Below are 14,206 nucleotides of genomic sequence, written 5' to 3' on the forward strand. Positions count from 1 at the left end.
CAGTAATTGTTGAACCAAGTCTTCAGTTGTCCCCTTGACTAGAATTAAGAGGTTAGTCCTCCATTAATGGAGAACAACCATGCGAAAGAGCTAAGAGAAGAAAAACTAAAACTATGCTAAAGACTAAGCTAAAACAATTGATTGATAAGCGTTCTCTGTACGTTTGTCTCCCTTTTAAAGCCAACAATGACTAAAGCTTCTTATCCCTGTGGTCCCCGCTGGAATTGAGAATCAAACCAAAAGTGGGGCTCTACCGAATTCCTTGCTTTTAGTTTCCTATTGCCCGTAGGACTCCAATCTCCTAATCAGCAAAGGAAATGCAATCTCTTTGTAGCACCATGTGGGCCCGGTTGTTTGAAATCCCAATTATCTCTAAAAAGTCCCTCATTTTTGTAGTTTTCTGTTTCACTTCCTGAAATTGAGTCCAATACCAAATATAAGTAAATATTAATAATTAAAACAATATTTGGTAAGGATAAAGGGGAAAATTAATAATAAAATTACTAACAATTAACACCCTATCACCGGGACGCAAACATTTACGGATGAGCTTGGTAGAGGCAAAGCTCACGAATGTCAAGGAATTCATAATGCCAAAGACTGAGCACCCATGGCCCATAACCGCAAACAAGGTTGTGTAGCCGGAGGAATGAGTATGCAAACTAGTTGGGAGTCCCCACCAACAAAGCCAAACTGTGAGCAATCGCCACGTGTGTTGTGTAATTCTGATACAATTTTAAACTTGAATACGGAAAATGTTAACAGTTGACAGATAATTGGTAACGTTGAACTTGTTTGTCTAAATTTGTACCGTTTAACTGCTTTGATAGAAAATTTGTCACCGTAAATTTCCCACAACTAATTTATTTCCCGTTCTTATTTTTCATCTGTCCCAAATTGTTCTTCACCTGCAATTGAAGTTTGCAGTGAAATTAAATATTTACAACAAAACAATTTAAATGGAAGTTGTTGTTACTATAAATCTATCACATTTAATGCATTACAATTTTCGAACTTATTTATATCATGACAGAAAAGCCTTTTGTATGAATGCAACTCCAACACAAGAATATGAGTTCAAGTTTCCACACTGTTGTACAGTAATTAGTGTGAGGGAGGCTGACGAAGCATTGCTACCTAAGTGGATTGTTCCAACAAGGTATACCAATTTTTGTTAAACTATGTCACCAAAAAAAAAACTGGTGTATCAAAGTTGTTCGGATGGAGTGTCAGTAAACATGTGGAATTTTTTCTACAATTCATAGGCATTTAGATTACGTACATGACGCGGACATTGCATAATAGTTATAATTAATAAGAAATTCATTAATCGTGTGCAAACAAGTTACGTGAAATATTGTACTCCAATGGAAATGTACAAATGCTGTAAAAAAAATTAATCGTGTTCAGCTCTGTTTCGTTACTTTGTGCACAAGACACATTTTCCTTTTTCTTTCACTTCAACAACTTCCTCTGCAAATTTCCGAGACTAAGCTCCTACTGCACCTTTTTCCGAGAGTAAACCCCTCAAAGAAATTATAAATATCTATCTATAATTACATAATATATATAAATACTAATTAACTAATATTTTACACAGTTATAACGTATATAAGATATTAAATTTAATCATTTTGCAACCTTATATGCATAATAATAAACATATTTATTATTATATAAATTATTAATCTTACATACACATATATATTGTAAGGGATAATTTCAGAAACATCCCCTGAATTAGCTTATGGAAAAATGGGAAAACGGATAATTTATGGAGAAAAGGCATAAAGAGCTGGTGTTTTAGTGCAGATCTGGAGTACTTTTTTTATCCGATACATAAGTAGGGTTTGAATTCACTGCGCTAGTTAACCAATTTTTCATATATAAACAAATTTACTAAAATTTAAGTAGCGTATTTCAAAGTTGCGCTTCTATTTCGAAGTCAACTACTCTTAAACAGTTAGTACTTAATTCATATAATGGAAGAAACTCGTAAAGAACTGGTATATTATGGACAATTTTTTTTGTTTACTTTAAAATATTTCATTTATATTAAATAATTCAAAAAATGCTAGTTTTCCTTTCGTAAAGATGTTTCTGTAACGGCTTTTGAATTTTATTTGCAAATATTTATGTATTTAACAAAATTAAATGATTTATAATAAAATGTTGTGGTACTTCATTCATGTAATACAGAAAAGCCATAAAGAGTTGGTACTTTATGGGATATTTCCTTTTTAAACTATTTTTGATTTATATTACGTAGATAACCTACTACTTTTTTTCATAAGAAATTACTGTACCATTTTTTGAATTTTACTTAAAAACATTTCTAACTGAAATAGCAGCCACAATAATGGCACAAAAATGGTGCCTTACTCCCTAATCCAGCTTTACTTCATGTATTACTCTCTAAGTTTGTGTTATTGTTGTTAGGCTTCATTAATCACTGTAGATGCTTTTTTCTCCAACTAAACGGTAATAATAAACCCCAACATCAGTAATAAATCCCAACTTCATACCATATTTTTGTAATTTTGGCCTTCATGATGTCAGCTAAGGGACCCAATAACTCAAAGGCAAGGGAGGTCAGTCAAATTTTGAGAACCTCAGGGGGTGCCAGTGAAAGTGTCAGAAATCTCAAGGGAGGTTTCTTAAATTATCCCTAATAAATATATTACAAACCACATCGTAATTGATAGTTATTAGTTAATTAAATATATTAGTACAAATGTATTAGTAAAGTTACTCGAACTAATTAATAATTTCTATTAGTAAATATGTATAATTATTAGTATAATTCATAATATTAATTATATTACATAAATTAATATACATATATAATACATATAACTAATAATACCATTGTTATTGGTGCACTGAAGAGACGCATAAGCATTGTGAGTAATGAAAATAGATGGGGAGAAACAGAAGTTACTGTTCCTACACCTGAATGGAACGATGGGCAAAAGAAAAGGCGTTGGGCCTTACGGTCATTGGTTAGGATAGCAAGGAGAGGAACAAACAGCCCATATCGTAAAAGCAGTTTATAGCAGCAGCGTAAGGCACCAGTTTACAAAAGCTGGGCAACTGAAGCTGATTCCCAAGTAGCCACTTCGGAAAATGTCTATCCCACGAAGAGATTTTGCGCAACATACGCTTCCACTTAATTTCCTATTTACAAAAAAGGATCGTAACAAGTTTGGTTCGTCTAATAAACAATTTGTCAACTACTTACTCTCCTATTAACCAAGTGCAGTAGCACTATTTGCTACAGCAGTGCTTACGACGCAACCTTGACAGTCATGCATCTGGTGATCCTTCTGTGCATGACCCCTTCGGTGGAACTACAATGACTTACCCATCTAGACCTAGCAACCTTGAATACTCTTCACCCCACCGATATATAACAAAAGACAATCCCTCAAGCCGGTGTTGCTCTGTAACCTGTCTGTCGTCACGGCTACTACTTCCATGCACAACCATACCATCTCTTTCAACCTCTGCATTTCACACCTAAAAGAATATATAATAGAATTTACACACGCAACAACAGTAAAATAAGAACAACAAAGCCATTTACCAACAGGTACTGCATCAGTATAATGACTGTTTACTACCTTTGAGTGGCTGTGGTCATAACAGCTTACAATGGCCCATGACACATTCAAACTTACATTATTTACACTTCAATGGTAACGGAATCAAATTTTTTTAAACACCACCACAACCTGTACCCAGCATTCCCCGCATTCACGAATACCTTGTAGCCTTCTCATGCTCAAAACAAATTAATGCGAAGGAAAGATACAAACCGTTCCCCTTCTACAATTTCGTACTTGTTTCATGGAAAGACTACTCTTGCACCTCTACTCACCAAAACCTGCTTTATTTATTGCGTAACTGCAAACCGAAGCATCACAATAGTAGTGTCTCATCTTTCTCCTGGACTTCTTTGTTGGCTACCTGTGTCCCTTCCACTGCTACCGAATTGTTGTGGTACAAATGCTTGTCCTCTCCATTCGCCTGAGTCGCTCCAGCCCGTACCAATTTCAAATGATTTTTCCAGCGAGTCATCCAAACGATTTTCCATATAATCATCATGAACTGCTGTGTTGTGCGAATTCTTTTTGTATGGGCATGTTCGTTGGTTGTGGCCTGCCTGCAATCTTCAACCCATATATCACATGTCAAATCATTTGTGACTGCAAGTAATCACGTCAACTAAGCACAATGCTAACATTACACCACTTCAACTTTCTTGCATTGCCAATAACTTTGTATACTTTGTATGCACTTTTAATTATGTGTTTATTTGCTACTGTTGATAATAAGAACGAAAAATACCCACTTCTTCATTATTACCTTCACTGTCCACTTCATGTATTTTATCAATTAACTACTGTATAACTACGTATGCAATTCCAATAGTACCTGCAATGACCACACTTTCTTTTCTTCTTTGCTTCTGCATGCTTGTGATCACCTTTAGACCGGGACACCCTGGGATCTAACAGCCCGAATGTTCTTCTACTTCTATCGTTCCTCACTCTTGAATCCATTGCAAATCCGTCTCCCCCATATCCCCTGTCACTCCACTTCTCCTTTAGGTCCACAGAATGCTTGTCAAACATCTGCTGCAGGTCATTAAACGCATCATCCATGTAGGAGGCATAGTAACACATAGTATTACAACTGGACTTTAAAGTGCCATATCTGGCCATTTGTGTCAGCTGTTCGTCTGCAACAAATGCTTTCATTCCATTATTAGTACAGTAAACTCCCTTTGTCCACCACTTCGAAATGCATGCTTCTGGGATCCTGTTCATTCCTTCTACCACCATCACGCGAAACATGTGAGCACAAGAAATCCCCTTTGACTCAAATTTCATGCAAGAGCAGATTAGCTTCTCCATTGACCTATCATAATCCACCATCCAACTTATTTTGTGTCCACCATATTTCGAGTAATAATATGTACGACTCCCTCCATCCTCGCTCCAACCCTCAGAAATTAGAAGTCCTTGCCTGTTCAAATGCTTCATCACCATGAAGAACACATTCCTTGTAAACACCTCCGCTGCGCCCCCCTCTAATTCGGGCAGGATTGTGGTTAAGACTGGTTTTGTGTTTTCGCTTGTGTGAACTGCTTTGCTCTCAGTATGTCGAAGCCATGCTATTGCCAAATCAAAACTTCTAACGAATTCATTTTTTCATTCAAGCACTCATTCAAAAAAGCATTCATTTTCTCAGACCTTTGAGTACTTCTCATACCTACAAAAAAATGACCGCGTAAATAGGCCTCTGCCCATAACCTTCTCCTACGGTACAACTTCTTCACCCACTCATTCTCTACCACCCCACATTCATTAACCAACCTAGCCCACCGATCCTCAAACTCAAGAGTGCTACACTTTCTCACCATCAGGTTATACAACCTGTTATTAAACTCCTCGCAGCGAATATTACTCCGTGCATTTCTATGCAAGTGCCACGAACATAGCCTGTGACAAGCATCCGGGAGAAGATTCTTTATAGCTCTTCGCATTGCACTGTCCCCATCTGTCATCACTGCTACTGGCTTTCTACCTTTCATAGCCTCTACAAATGTACTTAACACCCATTCATATGTTTCAATCCTCTCATCTAATAGCAGTGCACAGCCAAAAATAGTACTGTTCAAATGGTTGTTTACCCCTGCAAGTACAACTAGTGGCTTGCGGTATTTATTTGTTTTGTACGTTGTATCAAATACCAATACATCTCCAAATACACTGAAGTCCGCACGAGATTTAGAATCTGCCCAAAACAACCTTGCCAATCTTCCTTCGTTATCTACATGATATTTATAAAAGAACATGTCATCGGCATCCTTCTTCGCTGCCAAGAACCCAAGTGTCCCTTCTGCATCGCCATTAAAAATATCTTTTCTACGTTCCTCGTCCATTCGGTTATATAGATCCTTAATGCAAAATCCCACGTTACTATACCCTCCGGCTTTGATAACAAAATGTTTCATTATCTAGCATATTCTGGCCCCAACCAACTTTAGACTTTTTGCCTGCGCATATTCTGCATCGCTCACTTTTCTATGCGACATAATGTGTTGCACACTTGCCTCTGATTCCAGCGGGTGATTGTGCTCCATAATGAAACGTGTCACCACATACTTTACCGATTCTATGTCATATTTCACGCGAAAGCAAGCCCCACACCCGGTTCTTGTGATTGGTTTTGCTTCTCTTTTCCGGTCTTCATAATTAAACCACTTTTCATTCCTATAACCTTCACATCAACATACCCATTTTCTAAATCTTGAAATGCCATCTGCATCTCGTTTCGCATTACTTTTACGAATCCTAAATCCGCTTAGTTTCGCATACAAATTATAGAATTCCCCAGCTTCTTCTTCTGTGTTAAATGTTAATTTCATTAGGTCATCCACGCCTATTGCGCCCACCAATTCATCTGCCTCCTCATCTTCGTGTCCTTCTATTGAAACACCGCTTTCTTCAATGAATGTGTCTCGGTCACACTCAGGTTCTTGGTTAAGGTCAAATGACCTTAACCTGCCGCAACCATCCATCCCCATTTTTCCATTCTCTATTTCCTGCACCATGTCATGAGTTTTAAGCGCCCCATCCTGCCCCATAGTTACAACCCCTGTGTGGTTGTTCAATATTTTTTCTAACCATGGTTGCTTAACATTTTTTTTTCAGCCTCCCCATATGCTTTCATTTGTAACATAAATACTGATCGTCTACTAATGGAACAAAACATATATACACGATCATTTCAGTTAACAAACCATACTTTACCTCACAACTTTCACAAAATGCAGACGATAAACATTACTCTAACATTCATATACACAATTTTTATAAGTGTGGCTGATGCAATTATATCAACCTTTAGCACAAAATACCACTATCGACATGCATTTTCATTAACACCCACAAACTCAACCTCTACTGTGTGTTTCTTTAATTCATTTCACATAAGCATTCGCAATGCAGTATGGGGGCCATCATCGATGTCCACACAGCTATCCAAATCACTATGTTTTAAGACTTTAGTCCTGTTACAACGTCTTCTTCATGTCTTCACTCATTTCTGCTTAATTTTCTTTACACAATTTAATACAAATTAGAGGACCAACATTTCCTACGTACGTACACAAAGCTTGGTGCACAAATAAACTGCGATAATTTCCCGATTTCGTTTCATCTTTGTTCGAAGACGCAGGGTCTTACACCCCGTATTTCGTATTCCTTATTCCTCTATCATTGCCTCTTACAAGAACTGTAGAAATCACCCTACTAGATGTACAGGTGTTTTACTCGTTATTTTACTCAATTTTTCAAAGTTATGGATAAAAGTACTCACCTTTGATTTCTCTGCTTCTGTTCCACGCCGCTGCATTCTGTCACCACAGCTTCGGAAGGGCCTTCCTCAGATATATCTACCGTCACCGCCTGCGCTGAATTTACGCCAGTAAACACCACCTCTGTCTATTCCGCCTTGACTTCTTCTTTACCAAATTTTTGCCTTCGATTCCGACCTCACCATCTGTCTTCAAACACACGTATCACTGCGGGCCCCAACATGGCTGTGTGTTTAGTACCTAATACGCTTCCTCTTCGGTGGCCCCAGCATGGCTTTGTTTAGTACTGCTTACACTTCGTCTTCGATGTTTATACAACAGAACTGACACCGGCGTGTTAATTTTTATGCTTTCCGATAAATAATTTTGTATTCAAGGAAATTGGGTTCTCCTGACTGTCTGATGGACGAAAGCCGTAAAGAGCTGGTCGTTTATAAGACAACCGTTTTAACTAAATTTTATCCCATAACCCAACATTTGTATTTAAGGCACGTTGGGTACTCTGTCACTGTAATGGTTGAAAGGCACAAAGAGTTGGTTTTTTACTCACCAACGGGTTTAATTTCGTTTTATCTGATAAATCAGTCTGTCTTTATGGCACCTTGGGTATTATGTTGTTGTAATGGAAGAAAGCCAAGGGGAGCTGAAACTTTTAAACTGAGACACCCGTTTGAATATAATAATGGTCCTCAAAATGAATTTAATCTTTAGTTGTAGTGCAGGAAAGCCATAAAGAGTTGGCTCTTTATTCAAAAATGCATTTGAATATGATATTGTGCGATCACTAACATTTGTATTCAAGGAAAATGGGTACTCCGTTGTTATTATGGACGAAAGAGTTGAAAATTGGGGTTGTTTTAATAAAGTTAACGGGTTTATTTTTACTCCTTAGCCCATTATATTTATGTTAATTCCGTTTCACCCCAATGCATTTCCAGCTTGTGCAGTACGCTACATTTCCAATGTCCAAACCGCGGTTATAGGTCATCACTTCCTTTTCTAGAATTATTTCCTTTCGTCGTCCGTACTTGTCAGGTTGCAACGTGGAGGCTTCTTTGCCATATTATTTGCTTTCCACACCTGTCTTCGAACTTTGTGAATGCACTACAGAAATTACCTAACTTTAAATGTACCAATTGAAAAAGAGAAAGTTTGATAATTACCATGCTTCTTTTGTTTGTGCTTGTACAGTAGCTTTTTTCGCAAGATTATTTTAAGTCAAAAATAAAGACACTAAAATAAAATTATGAGAAACCCGCAAGCTGAAATGAAGTTAAAGATGGAGATGTTAAAATAACTTCTAGGACATGTTAAATTAACCCATACTCAAAAATCATACAAGTAATATAGAATTCGGGGCATTTTCTTGCGATCTTGAAATGGTTGAGAAGATTGAAATTTTGGCACTAGATTACAATTGTTTATAACCCAATAATTGTCAAGATGAGTCAGCACAAGTAGTAAAATCTAGCCCGTTTGGATTGCTATTTTAAGAGTTTCTGCAAAAAAAAAAAAGTATATTGTAACAGTTTGATGTATGTGAGATAAAAAATAATTGAAAAATGTGTTCATGAATAATATAAATTTTTTTCTGCTAAATATCACAATCGGGGTCGAAGTTTTCGAATGCCATCTTCAATATCATTTTTATAGTAGGCTATTTGTAGTTACAACCATATGATCCCATTGAAAATTGTTGAAGTGGACTGTTTGGCCAGTTATTTTGCAAGTGCAAGCCATTTAGCAAGGGAGATGGGACTACTTAGAGGAGAAAGTAGAGTGAAATTGATCGTGACTTTCCAGGCTGGGTAGTAGTACAATAATTCAATGAACTTGGTGGACCTATAGAAGCAGACTGAAATTATTGCATGATATTTCAGGGTGTGTAGTAGTAATAAACTTTTGAAGGTGGGGGACCTAAATTAGATTCCATCTTAGAAATTTTTTCACCTGCTGGAACTTGGAAGTTAACTATGAGGTTACCAATTGAATAAAGTGAAGGTTGAACAATGGCAGCCTGGACCCGAGGTCAGCAGGGGGCAAAAGATAGAATAGGAAAGGAAAATTTTCGTAGATAATGCACTAAAATCACAGTTATATGAAGATATTATTTTCGATTACATATTTTACAATGAACAATGTACAATATATAGATGTTCAGTAACTGATAAGGGATGTCGTGATCCGTAGTGACAACTTGAGCTGAAGCCACGCAAACATTTATTTTTCCAATAAAACGAAAAAAAATATCATCGAACATGACGCCGAGTATACCCATTGCTTCTTGTCGGTCCATCAACGTTGACGCTGAGTCTTCCCGTAATAATTTGATGGATGGAGAGTTGGAGACAAAATAAATGTGGCGGGGACTTGAAAAACGATCTGGTGTCCCATGACAAATTTGTTGTGCATATAGATATAGTTTTGAAAAAGAAAATGAGATATACTTCTATGAAAAGAGAAAATATTTTTTGGTACTTATTTTGTAATTTGTTAATAACCAATATCCATAATTACAAGAATGGAGACACTAATAAAACATATAGGTAAATCATTAGGAGATCTATACCAAACGGTTATCAATTAGTACCCAATCCATGTAGAAGGAAAATGTAAAAAATTTTTTATTTAGATGTCCAATTGAGGGGAAATATTCTGAGGTCCCTTAACTCAATTTAGTAAGAAAATGTAAATATAATCTCATCTTTAGCCTTAATTGTGGATATTTGTTACTTAAAATTGACCGCAAGTGGATGGGAACGGCTGCAACGATGAAAGGTTTCTCCCTTCATGTTAGTAACGAGTTCATTACTTTAAACTATTTCGGTTTGCATTTAGATTGAATGATTTGATGAAAGATTTGAAATTTTTTCGAAATGTATTTGAATTTATAAATCATCAATTATTTTAGTAATTAAAATGTATTTTGATAATTGGTGAATTACAAATCTAAATACTTCTTAAACAATTTTAACTACTAGAACAATTCAGATGAATTTGAAATCCTTTGTTAAATTCCTTGGTCTAAACGAAAAGACTACCATTAATTAACGAGCAAATTATTTGGATAGCCACTAAATTTTTTGAATAGTCAATATTTGCCCACTCAACTAATATTAGTAAATTTTTACCCATTAAACTATAAAAAATGTAAATTTTGGGTAATTTCATCTAATTTTATTATTAACTCTACCAGATCCTAGAATCTGCATTGTTCACGAGACATATTATTAATTGTTAGATCTAGTAGAGTTAATGGTGAAATCAGACAGTATGATTTAAAATTTATGTTTTTTTAATTCAGTGGACAAAAATATATTATTAATAATTCAATAGTCAAAACTCGATTATTCTAAAAGTTCAATGGCTATCAGGGTAATTTGCTCTTAATCAACACTCGTTTGCATTGGACTGTTTAGTCAGTTAATTTGGTTTAGAAAGATGTTTCTAGGGGCGGGCACGGGTCAGGTATCTGCCTCGTGTAGCAATTAGCTAACCCAATTCGCACCTTACAGATCAGTCATTTTCTGATCCTTATCCACCCCGACGGGTACCCGTCCTGTCTTGCTTATCATTTAATTTTTTTAAAAAAACTTATACTAATTTAACTTTTGTATTTTACATATTCATCTAAAATTTAATAAAATGTCTCCCACCAAGAAACAAACATGCGAAGAGAATACAAGAAAAAAGAAAAAATTAAAAGAATTCAAAATCAATGAAATTTTGAAATAATTAGTACCTTTTTTAAAATATTATTCCATATTAATTAAACTCTTTTCTAAAATATATAGGATCATGATTTCTACAATAAGTCTTGTGAACAAACTATAGTCTTCCATATTTATAATGCAATTTGTTCAATGAAATTACTTATTTAAGTCTAAAAATATTATTTGTGGTATGTGTATAAAAATAATATATATATATATTGGGGGGGAGGGATGGAGGGGGTGGATTGGGTATCTATGGATTTTAATTTATGTAACCCTATCCCGTCCTGCATCTAAGCGGGTATTTGACACTCTTTTGACCAAGGCAAATTATGCGGATCGGATAGTCTAATTTTCAGGTCCGATTGAATTAGGTATGGCGAATTTTCAAGTTAATGGTTGTTGTCGTCCACCTCTAATTGTTTTTGCATTGACATATGGGCCAGAAATGCCCTAAAAGTTCTCTACAAAGGCCCATGTATCCAAATCATATCATGGGTCTCAAAGTCTTCTACAAACGTCGGTTGCCTTGGGAAGTCCAGGTATAGGCCCATCATTTATATTTTTAATTTTTGGTGATTACTTTCAATTATTGATTTAAGTTTTATGGTATTCTGGTTGCGGTTTGCACATATTATTGGGCACTTATGGTACCACTGCTGTGTTTTTGAATAATAATTTTTACAAAAAAATATTAGCATAACACTTTAAACAAGTAAATTCTCTCAATTATTTTTCAAACAAGATAGATTCATAAGGGATGTCATCAAATGAAAAGAAAATAAAATAAAACTGAGAGTAGGTCTAAGAAATTAATTATTATTAGCTGTAAGAGTTCAAAACTTCTTGAGGTATTTTCTGTAACTCTCATCTAGTTCATTTTGCATGGCAGTGCAGAAATTCTGATTACATATGCTTTTGTATTTACATTTGGTTCTAAAAATTGCTAATGTCACCTTTTAGTGATCTGTTTCTCTATTGATCTGACATGAGCTTCAAATATGATGGCACATCTATCTAATCCCAACCAATTTGCACTTGATATGAGTGACTGTGCAGTTCATGCGATCGAGCCATTGGATACAAAGGCCAAATTGGGTTAGCTTGAACTGTACAGTCTAATCCCTCAAGTTTTGCACTGAATGGTCAGCCATCTAAACCCCTTGTCGGTGACATTTTGCATCAATTATTGGTTTGATAGGATGAAGAATCTTCTGTGCTCAAGTTTTGCCCAGATAGTCATCTGTAAAGTTATGGTCCATGTCCCTCGATCCCTAGTCTGAGCTAAATGTTAAAAGAGACAAAAAGATAGAAGTTTCGATTGGTTGTTTGTTTGCTTTAGGGGCCTGCAAGGTTTTCTGATTTTCAACCACTAATAGATTTCAATAGATTATTGGTTTATCCTGCTCTTCTACAAAGTCCAATTTATCACTCTTTAATGCCCCTTTTTATTCGATCTTTTCCTGAGGAAACTTAGGCCAATACCATTTCTGCCCTGTCAATACCATTTCTACTTTAGGCATTTTAAGATTTTTTTTAATCAAATCCCTAATGTTGAGCCAGTTTCCTTACTGCTCTCCAAAGCAGATGAAAAATTATCATGTTAACTAGCGATCTCTATCCAGTGCTCTATTGTAGTGCTCTCCTCCTTGTTGTCATGATTTTAATTATGTATTCTATTGCAGTGGTATCCATGAGACGCACTTTTTGCCTCCATTTCAAGTGCAATATACTCTTGTGATGGTCTGTTGGTCTACACAGGATTTTTGGTCTTGAAGTGGTGCGTTTCTATGGATCTGACGTGAGTTTTCAAATGTAGCAGCAGCAGTAGTGCTTTTCCCATGGTGACTGTAGCACATCCATCTGATCCCAGCCAATTTGCTCTTGGTATGAGTGATGGTGCTGTTCATGTAATCGAGCCATCGGATACAGAGCCAAAACGGGGTAGTTTGAGCTCTCAGGAGAACGGAACTCTGCCGCCTAATCCCTCAAGTCCTGCAGTGAATGGTCAGCCATCTGAAACGCCTCCTAGGTGACATTTTGCACCAATTATTGTTTTGGTAGGATGAAGATACTTGTTTGCTTGCCTTTCGCCCAGATAGTTAAAACTGTAAAGTTATGTTCCTTGTCCTTCCTAGTGAGCCAAATGTTGAAAGGCAAAGATACATTTTTTTTTCTTAATTAGATGTTTGCTTTTGAGACCTGCAAGGTTTCTTGATTTTTGACCAGTGATTCATTTGTAAAATCTCAGCAGTTAATCCTGCTATGTTGCAAAGTCCAATCACTCTCTCCCTAATGCAACTCTGGTCTCCTATAATTGGATCTTTCCTTGAAGAAACTCAGGTCACTACCAGAATGATCAAAAACAGACTGTTGACATAGTTACCATTTCTGCCATGGGCGTTTTAAGACTTTTTTAAAGACACTATCGCTATTTTATACCATTTGCTCCACCCCTTTTACGCCATGGTCCTAATTGTTTGCATCCATAAGAATGCAATACTAACGTGCACTTTGATTTGCAGTTTATAGTTTCATTAAGAAGAGGAAGGTGCGACTGCTAAAAATTGCAATGATTTGAATTTCCAAACTTCCAACTTCCACGTCGAGAATTTTCCAATCATATCTATTTAGAATTCTAATTTTCCAACTTCACTGCATAGGTCCATATGTACTTTGAAAAATTTTATGTCAGTCCAAATCAATTGCTTGACATGCCTAGTAATTGGGTAACACATCTAAAATTCATCTAACCTATCATGTATATACGCATAATAATAATTATTACTCGCTCTTACATTTATGTACTTTTTTTATTTAATCTTTCCTACACTTTCTTGTATTTATTTATTTTTCATAATTAATCTTACATTTTCAAATGTGGATGGTCTAAAGTAATAACATTATGAAAAAAAAAACTAGAACTACAGTCAAATCCCAATATCTTCTTCATTTAATCCAAGCTCTAGCAAATGACTGAATTCATATCAACTAGCCATGGTATCAATTAGGCACAAGTGTTTGTCTTCTCCACACTTACAGGACAGTACACAAATACTTTATTACGTAATTATGTTATATGCAGCCCCACCCATATATAATTGTA

The 14,206-nt window shown here is 35.9% G+C and overlaps 1 protein-coding gene across 1 annotated transcript; it reads right to left on the bottom strand.

Annotated features, from left to right (window-relative positions):
* Window positions 1–3,360: 3,360 nt before the first annotated feature.
* Window positions 3,361–5,950, bottom strand: LOC113758286 (protein FAR1-RELATED SEQUENCE 5-like). The gene is made up of 4 exons (XM_027301209.1): window positions 5,319–5,950; window positions 4,438–5,199; window positions 3,970–4,172; window positions 3,361–3,506 (listed from the first exon to the last, which is right to left on the bottom strand). Exons 1-4 carry the CDS (start codon window positions 5,948–5,950, stop codon window positions 3,361–3,363), a joined length of 1,743 nt encoding a protein of 580 aa, XP_027157010.1.
* Window positions 5,951–14,206: the final 8,256 nt, after the last annotated feature.

Source organism: Coffea eugenioides, unplaced genomic scaffold (assembly GCF_003713205.1).
Source record: "Coffea eugenioides isolate CCC68of unplaced genomic scaffold, Ceug_1.0 ScVebR1_44;HRSCAF=240, whole genome shotgun sequence".
In the NCBI taxonomy this organism is placed as follows: Eukaryota; Viridiplantae; Streptophyta; class Magnoliopsida; order Gentianales; family Rubiaceae; genus Coffea; species Coffea eugenioides.

Coding starts and splice junctions, on each gene's coding strand:
- LOC113758286 (XM_027301209.1), bottom strand. CDS start 5,950: ATGGACGAGGAACGTAGAAAAGATATTTTTAATGGCGATGCAGAAGGG. Junction 5,200..5,318: donor AAGTTGTACCGTAGGAGAAG/GTTATGGGCAGA, acceptor TGAATTCGTTAG/AAGTTTTGATTTGGCAATAG. Junction 3,507..3,969: donor TAGCAGTGGAAGGGACACAG/GTAGCCAACAAA, acceptor TGTGAAATGCAG/AGGTTGAAAGAGATGGTATG.